The sequence below is a fragment of the Necator americanus genome, chromosome X, assembly GCF_031761385.1.
Source record: "Necator americanus strain Aroian chromosome X, whole genome shotgun sequence".
NCBI classification, from domain to species: Eukaryota; Metazoa; Nematoda; class Chromadorea; order Rhabditida; family Ancylostomatidae; genus Necator; species Necator americanus.
In genome coordinates, this window is record NC_087376.1 from 1,858,362 (window position 1) to 1,884,174 (window position 25,813).

The 25,813-nt window shown below is 36.5% G+C and overlaps 2 protein-coding genes across 4 annotated transcripts; both read right to left on the reverse strand.

The window, feature by feature from the left end:
• Nucleotides 1-4,397: 4,397 nt before the first annotated feature.
• RB195_021236 (uncharacterized protein) lies at nt 4,398-7,031 on the reverse strand (the record flags this gene model as incomplete). The annotated part of the gene is made up of 6 exons (XM_064207866.1): nt 4,398-4,518; nt 4,582-4,718; nt 4,807-4,887; nt 6,559-6,741; nt 6,840-6,904; nt 6,965-7,031. The coding sequence occupies 6 exons, from the start codon at nt 7,029-7,031 to the stop codon at nt 4,398-4,400; spliced, it is 654 nt and encodes a 217-aa protein (XP_064063747.1).
• A 767-nt stretch (nt 7,032-7,798) lies between these two features.
• RB195_021237 (uncharacterized protein) lies at nt 7,799-25,642 on the reverse strand (the record flags this gene model as incomplete). 3 transcript variants are annotated; one of them, XM_064207869.1, is made up of 51 exons in its annotated part: nt 7,799-7,937; nt 9,215-9,298; nt 10,053-10,216; nt 10,276-10,371; nt 10,883-10,994; nt 11,055-11,143; nt 11,203-11,289; nt 11,371-11,453; nt 11,617-11,701; nt 11,763-11,896; nt 12,330-12,471; nt 12,534-12,700; nt 13,118-13,156; nt 13,192-13,228; nt 13,291-13,399; nt 14,103-14,299; nt 15,506-15,595; nt 16,341-16,467; nt 16,537-16,658; nt 16,834-16,991; nt 17,313-17,427; nt 17,486-17,652; nt 17,720-17,813; nt 17,895-18,007; nt 18,108-18,241; nt 18,298-18,354; nt 18,534-18,679; nt 18,735-18,853; nt 19,050-19,131; nt 19,193-19,390; nt 19,475-19,598; nt 19,657-19,816; nt 19,870-19,988; nt 20,378-20,514; nt 20,567-20,668; nt 20,729-20,839; nt 20,902-20,961; nt 21,046-21,214; nt 21,292-21,453; nt 21,510-21,706; nt 21,900-21,992; nt 22,052-22,117; nt 22,170-22,306; nt 22,362-22,470; nt 22,542-22,664; nt 23,030-23,097; nt 23,442-23,601; nt 23,653-23,673; nt 23,766-23,802; nt 23,867-24,004; nt 24,081-24,124. In XM_064207869.1, 51 exons carry the CDS (start codon nt 24,122-24,124, stop codon nt 7,799-7,801), a joined length of 5,823 nt encoding a protein of 1,940 aa, XP_064063748.1. The 3 variants fall into 3 exon arrangements, with proteins under 3 accessions (XP_064063748.1, XP_064063749.1, XP_064063750.1); XM_064207868.1 differs by lacking the exons at nt 7,799-7,937; nt 9,215-9,298; nt 10,053-10,216; ... (13 more) ...; nt 23,867-24,004; nt 24,081-24,124 and adding exons at nt 25,391-25,461; nt 25,624-25,642 and having other exon boundaries at nt 15,446-15,595; nt 23,653-23,802; XM_064207867.1 differs by lacking the exons at nt 13,118-13,156; nt 13,192-13,228; nt 15,506-15,595; ... (32 more) ...; nt 23,867-24,004; nt 24,081-24,124 and having other exon boundaries at nt 12,534-12,707; nt 14,103-14,308.
• Between the last annotated feature and the right edge of the window lie 171 nt (nt 25,643-25,813).

Consider the following 25,813-nt stretch of genomic DNA (forward strand, 5'->3'; position numbering starts at 1 on the left):
AGTCCCGGAAGAATTAGAAAATTTTCGTCTTTTTTTTGTAAATAGTGACAACATCCATGATTGATGGACATCCAGTTACTAGCGGTAAAATTTACTAATAAAATATAATAACATGAAATGATAAGTAAAATTTTAAAAAATTAAAATAACATTTTTGATATTTAGAAAGCTTCAAGAGAAGTCAGTTAATTATCAAATTAGACGAGAAACACCACTTTTACACTGGAATTCGGCCGTTGCTATACAATCATAAAACAGCAGCTGGGAAAATATGTACTCTTTCAGGAACGTTAAATAATATCGAACTTTCAATCCATTATACGGGTGTAGATGTGTAAAAGACCACCTAGGAGAGTGTCATCTATTCAGAAAAAAAACTCAGGAGTTACCGTACTGGTTACTACCTCCACAATTACAAGTAAGAACTCCACTGGATCCAGATATGATTAGGAAGTTTTTATGGATGGCCAAGCGATGGGATTGTGAATAAAATGGTTAGCAAGTGAATCGATTAAGCGTCAACAAAATTTCGAATATTTCGAAAATTTCTATCAATACCAATCGTGGCTACAACTCAAGGAAATCAATTAAAAACTACGTTTCAACATGCTGAGATGCAAAGACAGTCGAACATGGGCAAAATTTCGAATGTTTCTAATCAATAGCATATCCTTATCTAAAAAATTGTTTTTAGGACAAAAAAAATCGAACGGGCAAAATTTCGAATGTTTCTAATCAATAGCATATCCTTATCTAAAAAATTGTTTTTAGGACAAAAAAAATCGAACGGGCAAAATTTCGAATGTTTCTAATCAATAGCATATCCTTATCTAAAAAATTGTTTTTAGGACAAAAAAAATCGAACGGGCAAAATTTCGAATGTTTCTAATCAATAGCATATCCTTTTCTAAGAAATTGTTTTTAAGACAAAAAAAATTGGTGGATGCCTGTTGCAAAAGAAGGTTACATCACAAAATATTCACTAGCATCGTTAAGGTTGTGCGTAAATCCACGTAATGAAAGGAATGAAGGAATGTTTGTGGAACAACGAAAGTGAGGTCCGGACAGTGGCAAGCACAAATGTCTCGACGACGTGAACAAACACAGTTGAAGTCAAAAGAAATTACGAAATTCTTGCGAACATGGTATTCTTTACGTAAGGATCGTAAGAATGAGAGGAGAGAGAAATATCATTTAAAAGAAAGAGACGTACATCATCATACGTTGCGCAATGTTACGCAATTATCAAACATTTGAAAGATAGTCAACCGTAAGATGAGATGATTAGTCATTTCTGAGTCAAATCTCCGAAAACAAAGCAATCTGACGCGAAAGTCTCACCACGATAACCGGTTTTACCGTACTGAATATCTCGTTTATAAATCGTCTTTCGTTTCTACGCTTACTTGAAAACAAAGGTTCAAGGTCAAGATATGAGTGAACAAATTTTTCGGATTCCAATTTGGATTAAAGGTATCATCCCACGAATCTGAGATGGTACGGATTTCAGGTGAAGTATTCTTATACGGGATAGTAGATTATGGAGAGGGGGTGATTCCAGTTCTTCCTAATTGCCGTAAAAAAAACGGCCCGGAAGATGCAGCGCGTGCACAAGGCTGGCGCGCTCCAATCGAACTCGTCGTGGAAAATAGCGCGCCGGAACGCTCGATGCCGTGTCTTCCGGGCCGTTTTTTTACGGCAGTTAGGAAGAAATGGACGGAATCATCCTTCTCTCCACAATCTACGATCCCGTATACGAATACTCCACCGGAAATCGGTATCACCTCAGATTCGTGGGGTGATGCCTTTAAATGGATGAATTAAACGTAGATGAGGTAACGTAACTCATTCTGCGAGATAACATGTATTATTAAAATATACGAGGAATTCATACGCATAACTATGGATTCACATATCTTTTTGAATAAATGACTTCTACTGAGAATGAAGTGCACCGCGGCATCCGGGCGGCTATTGCGGTATGACTGCGAAGCCGCGATCACTTCTTAATAGAAACATTTACTAAAGTTCGCAAAGCTGTTACAATACCTAGCAAAAATCGATCCATATATTTGAGATCAAAAGGGAAGGGTTGTTCATTAGCCATCATACACCACCGATATTTGAAAACTCGAAGCAATCAAATAAAATTCAGTATTTTTTTCAAATGCCTTTAATGATAGAAAATTTAAATGCAGTCCTTAATAAGCTCAAGCGATATAAGTGAGAAGAAGACCGAGCGTACAAAAAATACTGATTTCCTGGAAAAAAAACTGAGTTCTGCAATATGCATATGTAGTACATACGAGTTATGCGGAATGAAACGAGTAGAATGACTCAGAACTTTAAAAAAAAACAACGATAAAGCACAGTAAGATGAGCGGAGAGCAGAACTTTAACCTGATTTCAATCAATCGATAATTCGTAGTAATTGATTTGATAATTTTTCAAAACCAAAAACAACGTTAAGTCCAATAATTAAAAACATTAAAGGAAAGAATTGACAGTAACTATGGACGTTCTTCTATATTTACGAATCTCTGATTGGTCAGAAATTTTAGACAGATGTTTATGACGAATAGCAGAGATGCTACGTCCCACCCCACATTAGCTGTTCATTTTCACAAGGAGAAAAGCAGTAGAATTTTTTTTTCAGAAAGTTATGAGGAATTTCACAACACATGCGAAAAATTATTATTTGGGAAAACAACTAATTATTAAAGACAAAGAAGATTTCATCTGCGTATCACTGTTTTCCTATTCATTATCAATCGGTCAAATATGCTTACTTATTTAAATAATTACATCAATTAAACTCATTACTATTATAATCATTTACATTTATTACAATTATATTTACTTCTGAAAAAAATCGAGCTAGAAATTTCATATCTTTCTTTGTCAAGGGTAGAGTTTCAAATGATACACCCATATTTAATTTGAAACATTGTTGTTCTAAACTCCTAGTTAACTTAATTCCGTCTATTTGCTCTTATTTAATTTGTAAACAACATGCATATGCGAGAAATAAGGGAATAAACAAAAGAATTTTAAAAAAATAGAAGATAAAATATACAAACAACATACAAACAGTAATAGTAACAGCAATAGTAGTATAACAATAGCAACAGCATACAAACATACTAATTTTTTTTTCGTGAATTCCAAACCGCATAATGCAGCATTTTCAGAAACAATCTTTATGACTCATCCTTAAGCGAATATCGGTGTTATTGCTGCATAAAAAAAATATTCCATATACTTTGATTTCATTTTTTACTTTATCAGTGAAGAGCATAGAACGTAGGCACAACTATTACTAAAATTTTGAAAAATCTACCCAAAAACAAAACCTGCAGAAAAGGTGGATTTGATTGACTTCAGCTTAAAACATTGATTTCTACCTATCCAGGCGCACTTTTTTAGCTTTAATTAAAAATTTTATAATATTAATCAACTAATCATATATCATCATACAATCATATTAATCATTTACGAATTTTAGGAATCAATTAGCATTAAGATGATTTTTGTGACCAAACAAATATGTGCTTATCCTCGTCTTCCTGGAAGAAGCTCTTGCTATTGAAAATACTGCATAGTTTTGTATTGTATTCACTACAAAAGTAGAACGGAAAATTATAGGCGGAAACCAGAAAGTATTAAGTGAAGTAAAAAGTTCTAAGTTTTTCTTTTCGCATTATTTCAATGATGAAATCAATACACTTAGGACTAATCGATTTAGATCAAATATGCAACGTTTTGTTCGAGAACTTTGGTCCATTTTGATGAGAACTTCATGATTTGATGATTACATGGCTTACTAAAGACATGCAGCGAAAACTCTTAGAACTTAACAAGTTCTGACTATGAAAATGAACTTGAACGTTTTATAATATTAAAAAAACGAAAAATGAAAACGTGGAAAGAAGTAGGCAACAGAAATGACCGCTACCCTCAAAATCACGTTTTCTTCCGATAGCTACATGAACAATACACGATGGAAAAGCGGAACAAACGCCGTGACAATCGTATCGATGACGTCATCGACGGAAAAGTGGGCGGCGCCAAGATTTTTTTGTCCAAAATCATCACTGAATCGCGCTAATCGTTCGCTATCGCCGTAGCGGTCGACTTCGATACATTGGGCGCATGGAGGAAAAGTAGCCCAAGAACTAGTTATCAAAGAGCAGTTAAAAATCAGCCCATTCTTGCGCAAATGACTCATCGTACGCGTTACGCACAACGTAAATACAAGGGGTTACGCAGTCACCACAAAACCCAGAAAAAAAAAAAACTAGAATCTCTCTTTATATTTATATACGATTTGTTGATGTTAGCACCAAATAATATCAACGTATAGGACCAGTTTCATAGTATCACAGTATTCCAGAACATTAAGCATTTAGATCTGCATCAGGTTGTTTGTCTGGATGAGCTGCTTGAAATTCAGGAATCTCCGCGAGAGCAGCGTCGATTTTACAAAGTGTTGGGAAAGCGGAGACGTCAACTCCCCATCTTAAAAAAATATCTTTAATATTATTTCAAAAAAAAGCTTAATTATTACCAGTTATGCGTTACCTTTTAGCGTTATAAATAATTGAAGGTATACATAGATCAGCGATGGTGATCTTGTCGCCGACAGCATAAATACCAGCGGTACGCGATAGCATTGCTTCCAAGTCTTTGAAACCATCCGTTAACCAATGGTTAGCCCACTAAAATCGATCGATCAAATTCCAGAATATTTAATTAACTAGTTATTCAATTAATTAATTAGTCACTAAGAACCAAGAACACAAATACCTTTGCACCAGCCCCCGGAGTCTGCTCATTCACATATTTCAGGATGCGTATATTCTGCACTGGTTGAATTCCAGCAGCAATCTGAACGGTGTCTCATGAAGAATTTTGGTTGCAATGTGCAGAAAAAACGTACAAAAAAACGAAAAAAAAAGAACAAAAACGAGAAAAAAAACATCAGAACATTATCCACAATGATGACGTCATTTATACAATAAATTACCTTACAATTTACACAATAATTTATAGTTTTAATTTCAACATTTTTATTCTTTTAATTTACGCAATAATTTACACAATATTTAAGAATATTATTACTATCCCTTTGTACTTCGTTACACGAGTCAGTGATTTTCTAAATCTGTAGCACATACAAACTAGATGAATTTATTATTTTAGTATTTTTATATGGATTTATAAAGAAGTGTACTATTTATCACCTAAAAAAGCTCAAAAAACATCTTTAAACTTAAGCCTCTGCATAATTTAAGGCCAATTAATTGAAATTCTAATTGTAATAAAGTAACGGAATACTATATTATGCAAAAACAGTGTCGTGATATTTTGCCAAGGTATATTTTGGTAGTTTCGAAAAAAAAACAGAGACAGAAACATTTGAGGAAATATTTTAAATACATCTCAGAGTTTAACTTAAATGACAATTTAATCAGATCCAGGACGAAGTCAGATAAAGGAAGGACGCGAAGGAAAAATCGGAGAAATATTTCTTATCATAATAATTTTTTTTAGTGAAAAAGTGAGGATAGAACTAATGATATGAATTTAATATAACCAAAAATTGTCATCTGAAAAATAGTTGCTATTTTAATTGCAAGAAAAATAAAGATCTTAAAGCAGATCATGCGCAAATTATTGATTAGCAAAGATTTTCGTTTGCACAGCGTGATCTCCTATACCGCTGCTGATCCCTAAATGATAAAAATAATTAATTAATTAATTAATTAATTAAGTCAACCTTCTGCTATATAACACGTCAACCAATAGCCTATTGGCAGTTTTTTTTTTTCAGGGAAATGAATAAATAAATAAAATTTAATCAATTCATTCGAAAATTCAAGCAGCATCATCGAAAAAAAAACTAAATAAGGTCACAAAGGATTGGTAGCCAATCAATCGATATTGCACAGCCAACTACAAAGGAAAATTGTGCACTAGATGTGGATGACAAGTTTGCTTACAACTTGTGTTAAGTAGTTTTTTTTTTGCAAATTATTATAAAGGAGAGGATAAATAAACATCCTAAAAACTCCTGAGTATAACCACTTCATTGATTATTATCATTGAATATTCAATACCAAAGGAAGAAGACAATACTTAATGTGGAAATACAAGAGGAAATACAAGAGGAACAAGAAGAATTTTTGCAACTATTTACATTATTCGCAAATAGTAATTATATCACTTCAAACTGAAGAATGTTCTCTAACTGCTGTTTAATCCTGGAGAAAAATATTTGTGATAAAGAGTAGTATTACATATTTTGTTCTAGTAAAAATATTTCTCTGACTGGAGCAAAATATGGCGGCGGTTCGAGTTTGGGTCCTACAACGCACGAAGTAAGATTAAAAATACAGTGACGGTTCATAGGAACAAATCCTAAATAGGGTCAAATGCAAGAATGCAAGGACCATCTCAATTAGAACTAAAAACTCAGTTCTATATAATCCGAGAGTTTAGATAATAATAATACAATCAAAGAAGACTAATCGGAGAATATAAGAAAAATTGACAAACCTGAAGAGCAATTGCTCTGGAATGCGCACGCTGAATGGGATCTTTCGGAAGTAGAGGACAACCGTCTGGATATACTTCATCCAGATACTCCATAATAGCCATACTCTCAGTAAGTGGTACACCATTAACAACTAATGCTGGTACTTTTTTAGCAGGATTTGCTGCTAAGAATTCTGGAGAGTTCTAAAGAAAAAAAGAGAATAGTTGTTTATCGGAAAAGAAATAAAAGAAAGAAGAAAAAATACTAGAAATATTAGAAAATTAGAAGAAATATTACTTACTAGATCCTCTTTCGACAATAAATTCACAGTTTTGTATTCATAGTCGACTTTTTTCAAATTAAGAGCTAAAATTAGGATTGTTCAGAGCGACGAGTATTGATTGACTGGAGAGATGCAATCCCTACCTATACGGACACGCCAAGAGCACGAACTTCTCCAGTAGGAGTAAAGGATCGGTTTTGAGCTTGACATAGCCTGGAAGGATACAGTAAGAGTTTCGGGCTGACGAACAACCGTTAACTTTCGACCATATAAACGACGAAAACACTAAAAACACTGAACTGATACGACCAAGACCAGAGATCTGATAGTGAGTCGAGTTGTACGATAGCACAAGGTCACAACGTTGACCAAAATCTGATTGATATGAAAATGTTTGGAAAATCAATAGACATGGTTTTCTATATAATACGTCTATAAAAAAAACGCTCATGACGAAAATTGTGCTATGTTTTTTTTTTTCGGATGCAGTTTCATGAAAGTAGTCTTAATTTTCCATAGTTAATTGTGTAGGAATCCTAGTTGTTTGTTGTCCTCAAATCGATTTGATCTGCGTAACGAAGATGGAAACAAACAAACAAAAGAAACAAAGATGCCGGCCATTAACTTTTACTTTTATGTTATTCCAATCATTCCACTCCTCCAGTTTCATTCTCGAAAGTGGTACTGAATATTTGGCTAGGATTTAAATTTTGATTTGTGTCATCTGGTCGAAACCTTCTCTTCATGTGGATCGTGATCTTTCTGTAGAATGAGGGAATTTTGTTCGTGATGTTATTAAATTACTCACGGAGTATCCTTATGTATCGATTAGAAACGGAAAACCATTGAGGGAACTTTGGTACAACAGCGATATCCGCCAGGCAAACCTCTTCACTTACAATGATCTGGGCAATTTCATTACGTTGTCCTCCACGAGGCACTCCATATCCAGAATAGAGAGAAGGATATCGTGCTTATCAAGCGAACTGCGGATTCCCATAGGTGCTCCTGATCGCCATGATAAAATCGGAAAGCTTCTCTTCTTTCTCATTCCATTGTAGGCCATGGACTCCGATGTGAAGTTCTTCAAACGTTAATTCAGGAAGAATTTCGGCGCTAAAATCACCAACATTGACCTTATAGAAGGTATGCTCTTCTCTAAAACCTTTCTAGATCCATATAGAAAATCCCGACTTTGTCTTAATTCTAGATCCATGTGAAGCAACGAAGATAGTCAAAGCTCCTGTTGATCCACATCTCATCCGTAAACGTCCGATTCGGGTCGTCAGCTGTAGGAAATAGTCGATGTTCATTGTCGTACTCGTGCTGATGAGAACATTGACACCACCAACTCCTCTACTGTGGCATCTTTCCAGGAACAACTCTTTTCCGCTGTTATATACAGCGTTCAGTGGGTGACGATGTCTCGTTTACGTTTTTTCGCGACTAACCTGCTGTGATCCTTCAGGTGAGGGAGATTCGTGGATCAAATTCTCGAGTTATTATGAAAATTACTTTGCTACGTTCTTCCCCTCCTACTAATGTATAGACGTCTGTACCTGTGTCTCAATGGACGATCATAGTGTGGCTTAGGTACGTTCGAAAAATTCTCCACAAATATCCAAGGAGGTGGAAAGCACTCCACGAGCATTCTTTAAGACAACTGTTCTGAAAATGTGCTCTCTCTTCCTTGTTTCAATGAAGTACAGGAAAACGTAAATTTACGCTACAACTACTTCACACAGAATTTCCGAACAAGGAGAAATTTACTAAAATCTCAACACACATACAATTCGAAATCACATAAAAGTGTGATATCACACTTTCTATAACAAAGAAGAGATTACATAGCAAAACAAACAGAATAAAGTGAACATTAAAAAAATAGAACGAAACGTTGATGAAGGAAAGAAAACATTGAACAACAAGAAATTCTAACAAAGCCCGTTTTATTCAGAGTGCAAAAAAAAAAACACCATCGAAAAGGAGCAGCAGGTATCGAATGGGCCAGCATTGTACCTCGATTTGAAAAAAAAAGTGGAGGATTTGGAACTATCACAGCGAACATAAGATATACGCGTAAAAAAACTTAAAAAAAAAACACCATTGAACTTATCTACGCCAGTTCCAGAAAAAAAATGCCTTATATTAAGAGACAATTTTGAAAAAGAAAAGAAATGAACCAATCGCGCACCCACTTCTAGAAGAACATTAATAAATACGCCTAGAAGACGATAATATATTACATTCGTTTTCTTCACAATTAAATTTACAGTATGACACGAATAATTCGATAACTACCCACCACTCTATAAAATCGCTACAAAAATGTGTAAACACAAAATACTAGGTGCTATTTACTAATAAATTTGAACTTCCCGCTTTCGACTAACTTGTAGTGTAACTCATCGGGCATCATGTCGTAGATTACCGCTAAATCCTCCAATGCACGAGTCCCATCACAGAGTCGAAAAATCCTTAAATATCAAATTTCAGATCAATAGAGATTTTTCATTTGAATTCATGCGAGGACTGGCTAACTGCCAAGTACAAACAGCTCAACAATAACTAGTATTGGCGTTAAATCCAGTTGCCCATTGTCAACAAATTATTTGTCAGAAAACTATCTACAAATAAAGGATAAAATACAGTACAAGGCCTTGATCAGTCGTTGTGAGATACGACAGCGCGCCGGATTTCAATCCATAATCAGATGTGGCCTCTGGAACGATTTACGAGTACAAAACCCTGGATCAAGCGAAAGAAATTTTTGTCTTTTTTTCGCCCAACGAAAGAAATTTTTATCCTTCCAGACAAAGTGGCTACCAATTTATGGACCTCAAAGAATGAAGGAAATTGGTTGATTTAGGTAGATGCCAAACTATAGAGCGGGCAAACATAACCTAATAGCCGTAATAACCTCTTACCACTGATCTTTCGCCCAACAAAAAAATTAAAAGAACTACGTTTCCTCATGCAGAACATCTAAACTGTTCTTCAGGATCCGAGAAAAAAAGAAACAAGGATAAAATAAAGTAATTATCAAATAGCATCAAATATTAGATTTTTCTTGAAGGAAGAATGAGATGGTTCGGGAACTAAGCAGAATAGTAGGAGAAGAAAGTAAACAACAATTTTATCCATTTTCAACAGAATTTTCCACAAAATATATCTCATATAAAATATAAAATATATATCTCTACAAATCTTATCAAAATAAGATTCACTTACTTTCCAGATAGCTCCACCTCATTAGTCGGAACCGTTGTTATAGGGTATATGGATAATTTTCTTAAAAAATGATGATGCATTCCGAACTGTACTAAACGACGTTCATCAACGTTATATCGACGAGGTGTCATAGCATCACACCAATCACGTAAAGTCATACCACACTAAAATAATATTTGTAACTATCATGTTAATACAGAAACCACTATACATGATATCTCACCTTCAAGCTTACAAGTAATCTGAAAACATCGCAAAATTGTGGGACAGGACCTAATTCACCATCAGGAAGACGAAAACGAGAGAACTGTAAGCAGTCCTGAAAAACAAATCGCTTACTGTAACAAAGCGGAATAGAGGTCTACAGTGATTAACAAGACAGATTATATCACATTTATTTCTAGCACTGAGATGCCTAATCCATGAAAATAATGTACTAAACTTCTGAGGTAGATACGTATTAAAATATGTCATTAAATCTAGTTTTTGATGCGGTAGGAGAGAATAAACGCAACATGAAAAAACTGCTCCAACCAATCGTAGAAGTCTGAACAGAACTCCTTTCATCCGGAATCAGTATGAAACAACACTCAGGATGGTCATAATATGAACGAAAGTAACGACGACTCAGAGTAACTTTACAGTACAGTCGCTCACGTTCAGGAAAAAGACTGATATTCCATAAAAATAAGCAAAAGCATTTAAGTTGCAGGCAACTATTTGTCTCATATCCCTCGTTCACCCCAATATAATATTGCCAAGATTTAAACAAATTTGTAGTTTATTTGATCCCTATACAAATTTTCTAAGTAGGAAACCAAATGACATACCTCGATTTCTGACGGATTACTGTAGAAATCGTGCAGTTTTTCAGTGGAAACGTATGTGTTTGAGTATAGAAATAAAGGAACCAGGCTGACACACTCATAGAAATGTAAATTCCTAAACGATTAGGAAATTTTCAAGGGAAAGAGATGATTTTAGGAATTAGAAATCATTTACCTCACACATCGCATTACGAGGTCAGGATCTATCTCTACTTCTGTAGCAATTTCCTTTACGCACCGTATCCCATCTATTTTAGGTATTATCTGAACAAGACATTCAAGAGTTCTAGATAGTAGCACCAGAATGATTATGTAATTCTTACTTTCTGGGATAAAACATCCATTTTGTCTATGAGAGCAGGAGTTACTTGTATAGCTCTGATGAACATCGGCACCATATAAAGACTAACCTTAAATTACTGATTGGACAAAAAAAAACTGGGTCGAAAACCTCAGAAAAGAATTCTTGGAAAGAAAGAGCTGAAAATCACCTTAGGAGGCTCCACACCTCTGTACGAAGGGCAAAGTTTGAGATAGAGTGTAGTCAAATCGGTAACTGGTAGTACGCACTCACCTAAAATGAAGAAAATCATAACCGTTAAGGAGACAGAAAATAAAACACAACCCAAGACTCTATTTGTAAGTAACTGTTCAGTAATATGTGAGTTGAGATTTATCACTACTTCACTTTTCCAGAAAAAAAAAATCAGCAAACGATTGGAATCAATATATCTTACCGCACGTATTGAGATCCGTAAAAACTTTTCTCATAATTGTTGGAAGCTGTGCTCGTTTTTCGGCGACATGAAGGAAACCGCATTCCTATGACATCAATTTTAACACAACACGTCAATGATAGCATAAGATCTTCAGTTTCACCTACCATTTCCAAATCAACAAGATATTCAGCAAATTTTTGCACAAGAGGTTCGTACATACAATCGATAGTGGATTCCTTGGCCACGACAAAACACATATTAAAGTTCAGTTGACCACGAGCATACCACGTATCATGCTCTGAAACCTGCTTAATAGAAGAAAAAAAGGCTGCAGTGAAAAAGCCATGTATTAAGAATGATACTACCAATTTCGTCCATTAAATCCATTAAAATATTTAACAACTTCTGGATTTCGCGGTATCCCCAGATGGAAAAATGGATTTAGCAGTTGACAAGAATAATTCGTCACAGTGAGATTTTGTTCTAGTTGAACTCTTCTACAACCCTGTTGCTAGATCAATAACAAGTTGGAGGTGAATCCCTCCAATGCCATCGAAAAAAGATCTCAAGACTTTTCCTCGCCAGAAAAAATGGCAGAAAAATCACAAGGAAGAAAAACATACACTGAACTGGACACCGCCGATTCTCACAAAAAAAATCGATATAGAAAAAGGAAACTAAATCATATGTAGGTAACATAATGAGTACTAAGGCTTTGTACAGCAACTCACTTAGTCCAATAGGATGTCCCATAACCTTGTAGTCCCGAAAATTGAGTTTAATAAGGCGATTCAGCATTTCATCCTTAGGAATGATAGCAGCGGAAAATGCGGAAAATCTTTCCGGTGAAACAACAGTTTGATCATCCGGTATCTGGAATAGCTTTACTTTTTTGGAAGAAATTGCACAGTAATGCTATCGCTGAGTGATTTCACCTGATAGCGTATAACCGGTCCAATTTCTATATCGAACTCAGCATAAAAAATCGCTTTGAGTTTCGGAACGTCTGCAAAGCGATAGTGGCCAAATAAACCCTCCAGAGATAGCGAACTGGTACCATTCCCTCGAAGTTTCTGCGAGGTGACCTTAGAGGCCATAGGATCTGTAATCTGATAATAAAGGAAGACGACTCAATATTAAACAAAATGGTTTTGTGCGATGGGCGTATACTAGGCCATATAACACAGACCAACACCATCTGTCACAACTGAAGGGGACTTCTGATTGCAGTTGGGACAAAACTTGGAAACTGCGCCGCGCTGGACGATTTCCGACGGATCTACAGTAGACATCTGCGCCATAGGACCCTCCTCAAACTCCAAATCGCGCGCGCGAAGCCAGCCAGTATCGGCACCACTATGAAACTCAGTTACTCGCAAGAGGGGCAAAACCGTTGTGCTTTCCACTCAAAGCGATACTGGACTAAAAATTGAGTTTTTGAGCAGACTACACACAAAAAATTGTAGAGGATTTTTCACTCACGCAGGAATTTTTTTTTCTAGGTGGACAGAACTATTACCTATGGCAACTTTTCCCTTCGGAAACGGCGAAGAATCCACTGGATTTCACCAACACAAAGACCAAAAATCCAACCACACGTAGCTCCGACGAGATTCGGGAGAGGATAACGCTAAACCGACACATCTCATTGCTAGGTTATTAAAGAAGAGTTTATGTGGATCAAATATTTACCTGCCACCAGCGATCCCAGTCAAGCGGGATCACGAATGCTCCCAGCCAAGCACCGACGACAGCTCCCAAAATAGCTCGATGGGCCAGAAGCTCTACAAAACCTGTGCACCTAAAATATTCCTATTACATAATTTATCTCGAAACAATCTGCTTAGCCATTTCTGATCAACAACATTGAAAAAAATCAATAGGAACGACAGAGTCGACTGAGGAACCATTTCCAAAGAATGAAGGTGAAGCAGTAGAAACAGTGCTCCACTTCCACTCAAAGGGCATCTAAATTAATGAGAACTTGCAATAATTCAATAGTAAAAAAAATTACAGAAGGGGATATCACCATAGTGCTTATTTTAACGAAGCACGCTGTAGAAGAATAAGAAAAAGAATAAAAGACAGCTTCAAAACGAAAAATTTTGCCTAAGCTTAGTTAATTTGTTGCCCGTGCAGACTCTACCGGATTTGGGAACCAGCTCTTTATTACCATAATATTAAAACGACCTACAAAATCACAAAATCGAAGAAAAATAGTGAATTTCGAACTACTAAAAATATGCTGAGAATTTAATAGTTTCCATAAAGTACAAAGTGGGAATGTTAGCGTACACACGAAGTTATAATACTGATAAATAACGATAACGTTGTTTTGACGAGACGAAAAAGATGAAGACCCTACGTTTTAGTTTCGTGTTTATACTGTATAGTAATCCCAGATGCTCACAGATTCCGACGAAAAAAAAAAGAAAAGAAATAAAGGGAAACAGATGAACTATATTGACAACTAAGAAGAAGAAGGATAGGAAAAAAAACCGTACCTGCCCTCGAATAGAAATCTCTTAAGCTGATTTTCTCCTTTATAAACAAGAATCAGAGGTAGGCCAGTGAGCAACGTTAACCAGAGTGAAAGTATACACGTTGCGTACAGTTCACTTAATACTGGTGCTCCAAGTAGTACAGCTAATATATAATATAGGGCGAACAGTTGCAGCAGGTTTTGTACTGCTGCTGAGACCTTGAGCATGGAGTGTGATCACCCTGAAAGTACAGAAAAAAATATCTATTAAATAATTTAAAAAAAAATCAATCGTAACACATTATCAATTCTGTGGTAAAGCTGTTAGAGCGTAATGAGAGAGTTAGGAACAAAAAATGTATTTATAGTCGATCCTACGGTACTATAACTAAGATTCAAACTGTGCATGAACTGACGAATGGATACGCAGCACCGCCCACTTTGACACACTTCCCTGTTCTACAAGGATTCAACTTTACGATTAAAAAAAAAACCGGTCCAGTCCAGAATTACACAGTAAAACGGTGCTTATATTAAGTAAAGCGTATGTGCAGCTACATAACGGATAAAAATTTATCTGATGTGGTGATAGATAGCATTCGCATCACTAACACAAAAAAAACAATATTTTATGCGTAAACATGTCACTGAACACGTAGCTGTAACAGCAGAAAATATTTCTTTGAACGAAATCTACCATTATAACCATGTAACAACTATAATTAACAAATAAATTGTCAGATATAACTGTAACACAAGAACAACACTACCAACAAAAACAGAAAAACACATCACAGAACCAGTTTACAAGCAAAGCACTGACAACCGAAACCGGATGGTCGTTATAGCGGGAAAAAAACGAAAAAAAAAACATGTATTAAGTAAACTTAACATACAAATATCACTAAACTTAACTCCGATAACAAAACAAAAGAACGAAATCTCGACAAGATAAACAACAGCAACGGAGCTTAGATTCGCAGTACTATAGAATCTGATGATAACAAAAAAAAAAAAAAAAACTAGGTTGCGGACAATCAGACAATAAACAATCATTAGTCTGTTCTGAGCGCAAATGATACGACATTGTGTACAATTTTTCTACGAACAATAAACTACAATGCGTTGCCAGATACGAAAAAAAAATCTTCAAAAAATGGCAACGCAACCTGTTTTTACAACAACAAAAAAGCACGTTGAGAAAGGACTTAATCTGTAGAACTTTCAAAAATATATTTTTAAAAAAGCTGACATTTAGATACTTGATCAATAATGATAATTTACTGAAGGCATTTAGACCTGCCAAACTACGCAATGCAGATGAGAAAGTGAAAGTTACCCACATACTAATCACTTTATTGAAGTTTATATTTTTAATCCTAATTCTTTCTTCATGAAAATTGGTTCTCCTGGACTGTAGCTGACTATATCTGGAACTTTCTGATGTAGCTTGAACATTCCTGTTCCAATTGATATCGGGATTCCAAGAATAATGCACTCCGAGACTCCATGAATCTGTAATATGAATACGGAAGAATACTTGTAGAATAACTTCACTAGAATTGTCAATTCGGAGAATAGCGTAACACAATGGTTCGAGATTTCAGCAGCAGTAATGAGTGACATGAACTTTCCAGCTATTCACTTCTAAAATCTATGTCTACAAAATTGAACTACCTGAGAGGGATCGATACTGAGAAAAAACTCAGCGAAACAAGAAACTAATACACAATTTCAAGAATTGACAAAAACAACTTAGACTTTAGAAAGAAACGATCGAATCAGATCCCCAATCGCATATTTTCTGATGGCGCTATACGCATGGAAACAGAACATTTATAGAAATGAAATGCGCAGCAAAACGCAGGGAACACAACTAGGATCAATGTGATATCGATCGGGAAGTGCAAGACATACAGGGAAACGGGACATCTTTACAGGGCTCATCCCCAAGTACCCGTTCACCTCACAAATCCCAGATTGTTCTACGGTTCAGCTTTTATTCAAAAGCAGTACATTTGATGTTCCCTGCCGTTTACTTATGAAATGATTTTATAGAAGGAGAATGGGGTGGGATTTTGTTCTACAACGCTTATTTTAACCATACCACTCAATAAATGAGGATAGGATAAAGCTTGCTACTCTAGTACATTACAATACTGCTCTAAAAATGAATTTAACAACACATATCCAGACGTCAGGGAATTTTTTTCTTCAAGAAAAAAAACCATTCATAGAACTCAAAGTGAATAAGTCTTACCGGGTCCCGCTGAGAATAGAAAGCTGCTTCGAATAAATGATCCATGGTTTTTTCGAATGATGCCAACAACAGAACCGATTCTTTCATCTTCACCAATCCATTACGCGTTATGCCAAGAACCTCACCACTGGAACGAGACAACAGTTATTGATCAGCACGAAGATCAACAACCGTAATCTTCACATTATCAACACACCGATATGTCATAACATCAGCTAGCAACATAACGTGTCTCCTATCCAATCCAATACCGTGAGCTTCCATGGTGGCGATAATTTCGTTTATAATGCAGGATCGGGCAGCTTCGATTCCGAGAACCTGGAAAGTACTGCTCTAACTATACCACAGCTCCGAAAAAGTAGTTTTCCTTCATCACAGCTATTTCGGGACGATTATGAACACATAAAAGTGTCTTGTGTTTCAGCAGGATTAACTCCACGATGACCACATGCTCATAATGTCAGCAAGTCGAAAAAAAAAATCACATTTTTACCTCAGAAACGATGAGTGCGTTGTTGAAGTTCGTATATCGACCATCAATCCCTGGCTCAGATAGAACACCACGGAAATCGCTGCCCTCGACAATAATGCTAAACTCATCTCCACGTTTCTCGTCAGCATGGATAACACAACGTTTCACATTTGGAAGACCTTCAATGTAAACATTTATGGATAATCTCATGACACGGTTATAACTGTATTACATAATTGTTAAAACTCGAAGGAATGCACTTTAAAGATGGAGTGCAGTTCCCAAATCATAGTTGCGATAGGGTGTACGCTGGACCCTCCTCAGGTGAAGGGGGTTTAGCTCATGAGGTGCAGCTCAAGTGAAGGGGGTCCTTTCGCCAACCGCTCAAAAGTGAAGGAGGTCCCTTCCGCAACCGTTCAAAAGTGAAGAGAGTCAGAGCACCGGCTCCCACTATCGCATCTATGTCCCAAATACCATTCAAAAAACCGGAAACGACTCACCTTTCACTACTATCTTCTGTAGAGCTTGCTTCATTATTTGAACAGTGATACATTTGCTGAATTTGGAATCATTCGGTGGCCTAATAACCATCATTGACTTTCCTACGGTGGTTATCTGAAGGGATCGTTTGAGGAGATAAATGAAAACATTATTTAAGCAGTTTTTGAAGTACCTGAGAGGGTTTGAATGGGACAAGACATTTAGTGTGTAAGATGCTTTGCACAATAGTAGACATTGTGACCTCCAAGTGAAGGATTCGGATCCTCCTCGTACTCAGTTTAAGAAGCAAAAATGTGTTGTCTGGCATGTTCACCTCCTCGATATAGTCGCAAATTTCTCCTATAAGTCATATTTACGATAAAACGTTATGAACTGTTAAAAATAAGAGAGCAGAACAAATTCCTACCTAATGTAGTTACATCTATCCGTGCTTTAACCTGTCTAGCCAGTTTTTCATCCCTAACATTAGTCAATTTTGCTGTTATGATTGGAGTAGAAATCTATAGATGAGATCATGTCAGCATATTCATCACGTACGAAAGACAGTGAAAGCATGAGATTTTAAAAAAAAATTAACTTACAGCCTTCACAGCATTGATTATTTCTTTGATACGTGGAACACCTTGAGTAATATTCATAGAAGCTACACCGGCGAAGTGGAATGTTTTCAACGTCATTTGCGTCGAAGGTTCGCCTAAAAATCAAAGTAAGCCGGAGAAAAAGAGATTAGCTGAACAATTCTGGACCTCCTCACGAAACATAACCATCAGATGGAACTCCGTGAGCAAACGAACCTATACTAGTTGCTGCAATCGCTCCAACTGCTGTACCCGGTTCCACTACAGCTTTCCTTAACTTCAGACAGCAAGACTCTAGGAATGCCACGAACTGGGAATGGGAAACACAGTAGGCGTGCACCTGAGCGCTTCTTAAACACAGGAACATTAACAAAACCTAGCGGAGCAGGAAAAAAATGAAATATACCTATATTTCTGCTGACTGGCACATTGTGCACAGAGCCCTTTTCTATTCGGAGGAATCCTAGAAGAACGTTATCGTGTGATGGATTTATCCTGTTTCTAACAATCAGAATCGTTATTGATACCGACCAGAGAGGTGAAGAATGGAGCAAAGAAAGGAACAAAGAAAAGAAGCCCTACACCTCTTCATATCGCAAGTGTATGGAATATAAATCATCCAGAAAAAAGAAGAAAGCTTACCCTTTCGGATGGCTACTGCAGAAATGCGGAGTTTTGAATATAGTTGCAGTCTTTTCTATGACTTTGTCCACGAATTCTTGCAACTTTTCTCGGAAAAGAACGTGGGAGGTGCCAAGCTCAGCGTCGAGAATTGTTTTTGCTAACGACTACAACAAGTAAACAAATAAATAGAAATGGTTGTACGAAATACAGCTCAAATACCTGCATATCGTCGCGATCCAACTCCTCATCACCATTAAATGGATGTGTATTTCTGATGTGTTCTAGTTGATGAGCGAAATCTAAGACGCATCCATCTTTCGCTTCCATCATTGCAGGATCTGAATAGGAAATGATTCTAGCTAATACAATGAAATTAACTGAATTGAACAACCACTACACAATTGAATCGAACACCAACCTCAAATATCTAGACTACATCTTTTCTCAAAAATTTCAGTACCGTATAAAAAAAACATCTGTTCCAGCCCAGTTTTCCAGTTTTGTTTCGAAGGAATAATAGAGATTTTAACGAACCTAAGCCGTCTTCTCCAAAAATGAACTCGACAATATCACCAACAGATGACCGAACGGTGCCATCATAACTGGCACAGAGATCCTGAAGGTGAGAGTTTTCTCCGGAATCGAATTTTCAAAATAAAAGTTGTTGGAAAACTGACTTCAAGACATTTCACCAAACGTCGTTGCATGTAGCCCGTCTCAGCCGTTTTTACCGCAGTGTCGACAAGACCCTCTCGACCACCCATAGTATGGAAGAAGAATTCAGTGGGAGTTAGACCCGAAAAGAAACTATTTTCCACGAATCCTTTAGCTTCTGGGGTCTTCTGCAGCTTTTCAAAATGGGGCAGCGACCGTTTCTAAAAAAAAGTCGAATCTGAGTGAAAATTTCTTCAATGAAGCGAATCAGATAGGCATTTTAGAAACAATTAGACTGCACTTACATCGAATCCATCCGGAGGACGATGCCCTGAGATAGCTTGTTGACCAACACATGCGATCATCTGTGAAATGTTGATAAATGATCCTTTAGATCCACAAACTGCCATAGTAAGTGGAGCATTATGCCTGAAGTTAAATTATGTGACTTGCTATCTTGATATTACTAAAAAAAAAAGTAACTGACTTTGACAAATTATCCACACATGCTTTACCAGCTTTATCACGAATGGAGGATAGTTCACGAAGTATCAGTGCTTCAAGCGTTTCCTCATCTGTACACCCAGGTTGAGCCTTTAGCTGACCCGAATTCAGTTGTGCGATATACTCATGACACTTTTTGTAACCTAAAATTCAACAAAATGTAAGAGAATCGCAGAGGAAAGTGTAATTAACTGGCCTTCGTCGAGTAGGTAGGTTTTTTCCTTCAGCAACTGAGCGCTAGGAGTCACATCACCTATTCCTATTGAGAATCCACGATTGGAGAGAAAAACTGGAGTCATTCTTGCAATTCGCCACCTGAGCATTAACGATCATTTACATAAAACAAATAAAAACAACTATAGCTATTACAGGTGTCCTGGGATATTAGGCATACACTCAACCTCCGTACCTTTTAAGATTGTTCGCTTTTTGTCTCCCAAATTATTGCTTTTTGAGGAGTTGTAGTGCTACACGCACAATTTGCATGTATTTCTTTGAGACATAAAGAGACGTAACGAATAAGGTGAATTATAAAAGGCTGAAGTTTACTGTAGGCTTACACAATAAATGGCTAAGCAAACGCCACTTTGGATTTTTTGAAATGCTGAGGAATGTATTTAAGGCGTAGTAAGTTGAGAAGCTTGAGGTATAGTACAGTTAAAGTCGGTGTAAACAATATTTTCCGGCAATAATTAATCACTTACATGGCATCCACAGCAGCATCTTCACCAAAATCTCGAAGCAGTATGTAAAATATGTTCTTCTTCGATCCAGATCCTAGTAGTGATTTATCCAAAACTCCAGCAAGGTGTTGTCCATTTCGGATTATGACATAAGAATCCTTAAAGGAGAAATGCACACTGGAAACAAGAAATGAATAGAATGCATCCTACCTTGAGACAGAATTCTTTATTCCCGGTATAGCTTTTGTTAGGTGTGACAAGGTTTAGCTTTCTAGGGTTTTTAAAATCATCCGATATGATCAGTTCCATAAGCTGTAAGGAGATATTTCTAGCGGAAGCCAACCGAAAAAAAAGACACTGACAATTTTTCACCTGTTTTCCGGTCCACAATCGTGTGGGTTTCATAATTGCAGGTGGTGGTAGTCGAATCCGCTTTTGTTTCTTGGAATAGCAGTCAATGATTGACGCAGCAAATCGACAAGCCTAATCAAATGAAGAATAAATGAAAGGAAAAGAGGAGCGATTTAAAAAAAAATGCAACTCACCTCACTGTACGTTAGAAAAGTGTCTTTGTGTGTCAGCAAATAAGCACCCGTTATAAAATCCTGAAAATTCCATTTAAAACAAGGTCTCAAAAAAAGAAGAACAGGTCTAGCTTAGACGAATAGAAAAAAATACATATCACAAACCTGTATTGCTGCGATTAATGGTTCGCCAGATCGCGGAGTGATGAGATTACTTTTAACACCCATAAGAAGACTAGCCTCAGCCCTTGCTTCGTACGTTTGTGGCACGTGCAAATTCATTTCATCGCCATCAAAATCAGCATTATATGGTGTGCAAGCGCATTCGTTGAACCTATAGGAATGAATTATGAGAAGGAAAAAAGACTGCTGGTTATAAAGGGAAGAATGAAAAAACCTCTGTACACTTACCTAAACGTTCTTCCTGGTACAATACGTGCACGATGACTCATAATTGAGACCTTATGAAGGGATGGTTGTCGATTAAATAAAACAATGTCGCCATCATCCAAATGACGCTCCACTATATCTCCAACCTTTAGGCTTGTTGCACATGTCTCACGACTTCCATACCTTGCAAATTATTTTCATAGAAGTGATGGCGGAAAATCTTCAAAAAAGTGTCTTACTTTAACAGCCGTTTCGTCCCAGTAACTCGGTCGATTACATAGTTTGCACCAGGGTGAATATCCGATCCATTGAGGATCAGTTTCTTCATTCGTTCAATATTGTAATTATTAACAACTTCGGGAAATGTCAGAGTAAGTGCGACATAAACAGGAACTCCAACTTCATCAATCCGCAGATTAGGGTCAGGTGAAATAACCTGGAAATTCAGTTAAATCTGAATAATACCAGGTAAAACATCTGTTTGTCTACAGTAAAAAAAAAACTTCATGGAAACACTATTGTTACTGGTATGAAAAATCGCATCATAATTAAGCCAGCAACTTCAAAAGAAGTCCTGCAGCAAAGAAAAACTAAATGAAGTTGCCACCAAAACGATAAAAAAAACATACTGTTCTTCCAGAGAAATCCACTCGTTTCCCGGACAAATTTCCCCTGAAGCGCCCTTGTTTTCCCTTCAAACGTTGGGTGAACCCGCGCATAGCCTGTAACACATATGTTTTTGAGAACAACAATAACACAAGAAATCATTTAATAGATATACCTTCTTTGGTTGCAGCTCAGGAGGAAGTCCGGATAGTTCACTGTTGAAATACAGTGCTACTTGAATCTAAAAAGTAAAAGTTTTGAAAAACGCATAGATTTCAATGCTCTTAATGAACCTGTAGGTGATCCCATGTTTCAGTGACAGTTTTTACGGGAGCTCCATCTTTTTTATGTCTTTGTAAGACATCGTTGATTAGAATTATTTCTGACAACTTCATAGTTATATCGTCCTCCGTCGTACCAGATTTAACCTCTGAATTTTTCATTGCGTAAAAAAAGAAAGAATAGCTGGGAGGGGATGAACTAACCGGATATCACAGAAGGACGAACACAGACTGGTGGGACAGGGATCCTCGTAAGGAGCAAATCGTTAGGATGTTTGACTTCACCAGATCGAACCATTAGGATCGGGATATCCTGGTATAGGATATTTACTTATTCATTTTTGAAAACAATAGATAGTGAACACATAAAAACTTTAAAAATACCTCTTGTGATATATTGTTGAACAATTTCTGTACACGTAGTGGATTGAGCAGAGTAAACTTCGATTTAAATAAAGCATTCGATAGGTCAGCGTTACCCTCGATGGCCGATGCATACTCCCGAGCCTAAACGAGAAATCTGAAACTTCAATCGCGTGCTTAACCCACTAGGCAGATTTTATCATGAACTGAGCGTACGCTTCATTCTGGAATATCTACCACAATTTCCGTTTCGTTAATCACCGCATAACGGTTACCAACTAATTTTTAAAGTCATTATTACGGTGTACCAAATAGTGCATCACTTCAGCCGAAAAGAACAAAACTTCTCGATCAATTACCTCTACGGAACAAATGTAAAAGAGAACGGAAAAAATACGCTGAATACATCTCGGCGTACAAAATTTTAGTAAAATGAACTGTGTATAAGAGAAATCCATCCCAAAACAGAAAAAAAAGCATCCAATAAAACGAAAAACGCAAAAACTAACATTGTCCTCACTGACAGAGTGTGCATAAGCAATTTTCAGCACAGTTCCCATTGCCTTCTTCACCAAACCTAAAACAATGGTACTAGAACATCTCAGAAAGAAAGATTACTCTAACATTATTGGGCTTTAAACAACTAAAGACTATTAATAATGACTTTAAGAATAACATAACACTTTGCAGAACAAAAAGTAGAAAAAAAAGAAAAAATTTAACTTGTCAATTATGCTATGAGGTGCGCAATTTATTTTTAACATTGTTCAAGAACTAAACTCATCAAAACTAAGAATAATCGGAATAAAAAGAGAAGCTCATATAATGAAAGATATATAATCACATATAGTATATCTATAGTTCATATAATGAAAGATAATGAAAGCCAATATAATGAAAAACGAAGTAAATTCTACTTACCATTACGTTGACCACACTTTGGGCATGGATTTGTCTTCTTACATGCAGCAACTATATGTTTATGTATGGCTTTCCTTCTAAGATAGTCTAAATTTGGGTTAGAAACTTGTCTTAAGAATTGGTTCCGTTGTTCATCCCGTAGTAGCAGCCCGGAGCAGCTCTAAAATACCAAAGAGTTGACGAAAGTAGTTGTAGGAGATCTCTGACTCACCTTACATATACATTGTAACACCTGAATTGTCAATTTAAAGAATCCAACATGAAAGACAGGAAAGTCGAGATCAATATAGCCAAAATGGCCTACACAGTCAGCCAGAAGCCTACCGCACGTCTTACATTGACCGTGCTTCGATGCAGTTCCCTAAAAACAGTTATGATAGAAAAGATTAATAAAAATGAAGAACAAAAACAATAAGATACTCAACAAACGCGGATCAAGAGGTCCACATTGTGCAGGAATCCATTTACCCGGTATATCCTCATATAATCGATTGTTAAGAACCCTAATGTGAGCGGCTTGCCGCATAAAATCACTATTACCCGGCACAAATTTCACACCCACGCTGAAAAATTAGTCGTAATAATTGGAAAATTTCTCATGTATCCCTGAGTTGGTTTGACAATTGAATAAGAACGTACACCTTCCTCGCCAGGTCGGACTCACGAAACTGTTCCTTCCCCATTTCCTATTGCGAGTAGTCGCTACCGAACCATAAAATTATGGAAGTAGACTCTAACAGATTCTATTCTCACCTTCTGAAATAGAAAATTCACTGGAAAAAAGACTATAAACTCCCCTCCTTATATTTTAAAACTGGAAATGGAGTGAAAATGAGGCAACAAACCCAAGCGAAACCTCAAACCCCTTCAGAAACACGATCCTGTCCCTAAACAATCTCCGTGCAAAGAAATGTTGCACGAAATCGTTGCAAATGAGCAAATATTGTGAAATTCATACCAAACATTGCCAAAAATATCAGTTAAAGGACGGCTACAGTAGTACTTCTGCCATGGAATGGAGCATGGTACGAGGTCAGAAAAGCTTATGAATAGTTGTAGGTGGTTTTTCAACACAACTAGAGATTCCATTGGAAATTATGGGGATTTTATGCAAAAACACGATATCCTGATATGGTTTCATTTTGATTGTGCTCGAAGGTGCTAAGAATTTGAAAACATAGGTATTGCCAAAAATTGAACAAAAGTATTGCCGCAAAAGACACGCAACTGCTAGGATATGTAGGGAGATTAGAGAATAGGAAGAAAAAATTTACAAACCTTAGTTATTGTCTATGATCAGTCGATGGGACAAGGAATTAATGAACTACTACAGTAAGTCTGACTTTCTTCATTTATAATTAATTGTTTGTTAGAATAATACTCATCATATGATTGATGTACGTCATCACACACATTTCGAAGAATCACAAGGATAATTATTCAAACAAGTAAGATTTTCGATGTAGTATACTTAACGATAAATCGAATGGAATCCATGCATAATATTATTGAAACCGGATTGGAACAGGTTCCAGAGAATGCAACAACATAACCCGAGTTAACCACGTCATGAAATGTGATAGTTGTCCCGCGTAGTAGATCAAAAGATAAAGATCGATTGCTGTACCATGATCCGATTTCATTTAGCGTAGGAATATTTCAGGAATTTGCTTTGGTACTGCTTCTATGCTTCGTTTTTTCCTCCTTTGTATTATTCAATCGTTTCTCTCGTCTGTTCAACTTCTTTTAGGTGATTTATTGAGCTACTGCAACTTCTTTACTTACTTTTTACTTTTTTTGCAACTATTTTTTCAAAAGATGTTTCCCTAGCTATTCTCCACATTTTGTCGGTTTTGCAACAATAGAAATTTTAAGACGATTTGGAGACTCTGTCTAACTATAGTAGCTACCACATATTTGCTTGGACTTCTTTTTTTCGGCCAACTGACCGGTCCATTTGAGCTTATAGGACAACCGTTAAGATAAACATAAGTATCAATGCCTACAGGTAAGCCAGTACCTGTAAGAATCGCATGAAAAGAAAAAAAAAGTAACTAAAGAAGGACGTTGCCACTGCTCATTTGTTTGCTACTCCATGAGCCAGCTGTTGGTCAAAGATCTTCGTTCATTCCTATTCGCGTTACTCTTAAAATTTGCTACAATTGAATATCATCCTTTTTACCTTCAAAAATCAATAGCATTCAGCCTCGTACGATAGAATCAATGCAGATGCTAGATTGTCAGTTAAAATATCAGTAAGGCATTTAAGCAACTGATTCCACATACAAGTAGTTCCGGAGCCGCTAGGATATCATTGGAAAAGTAGTTTACGGTATTGTCGAAATTCAATAGTAGAGTCCTCCGACATCAAC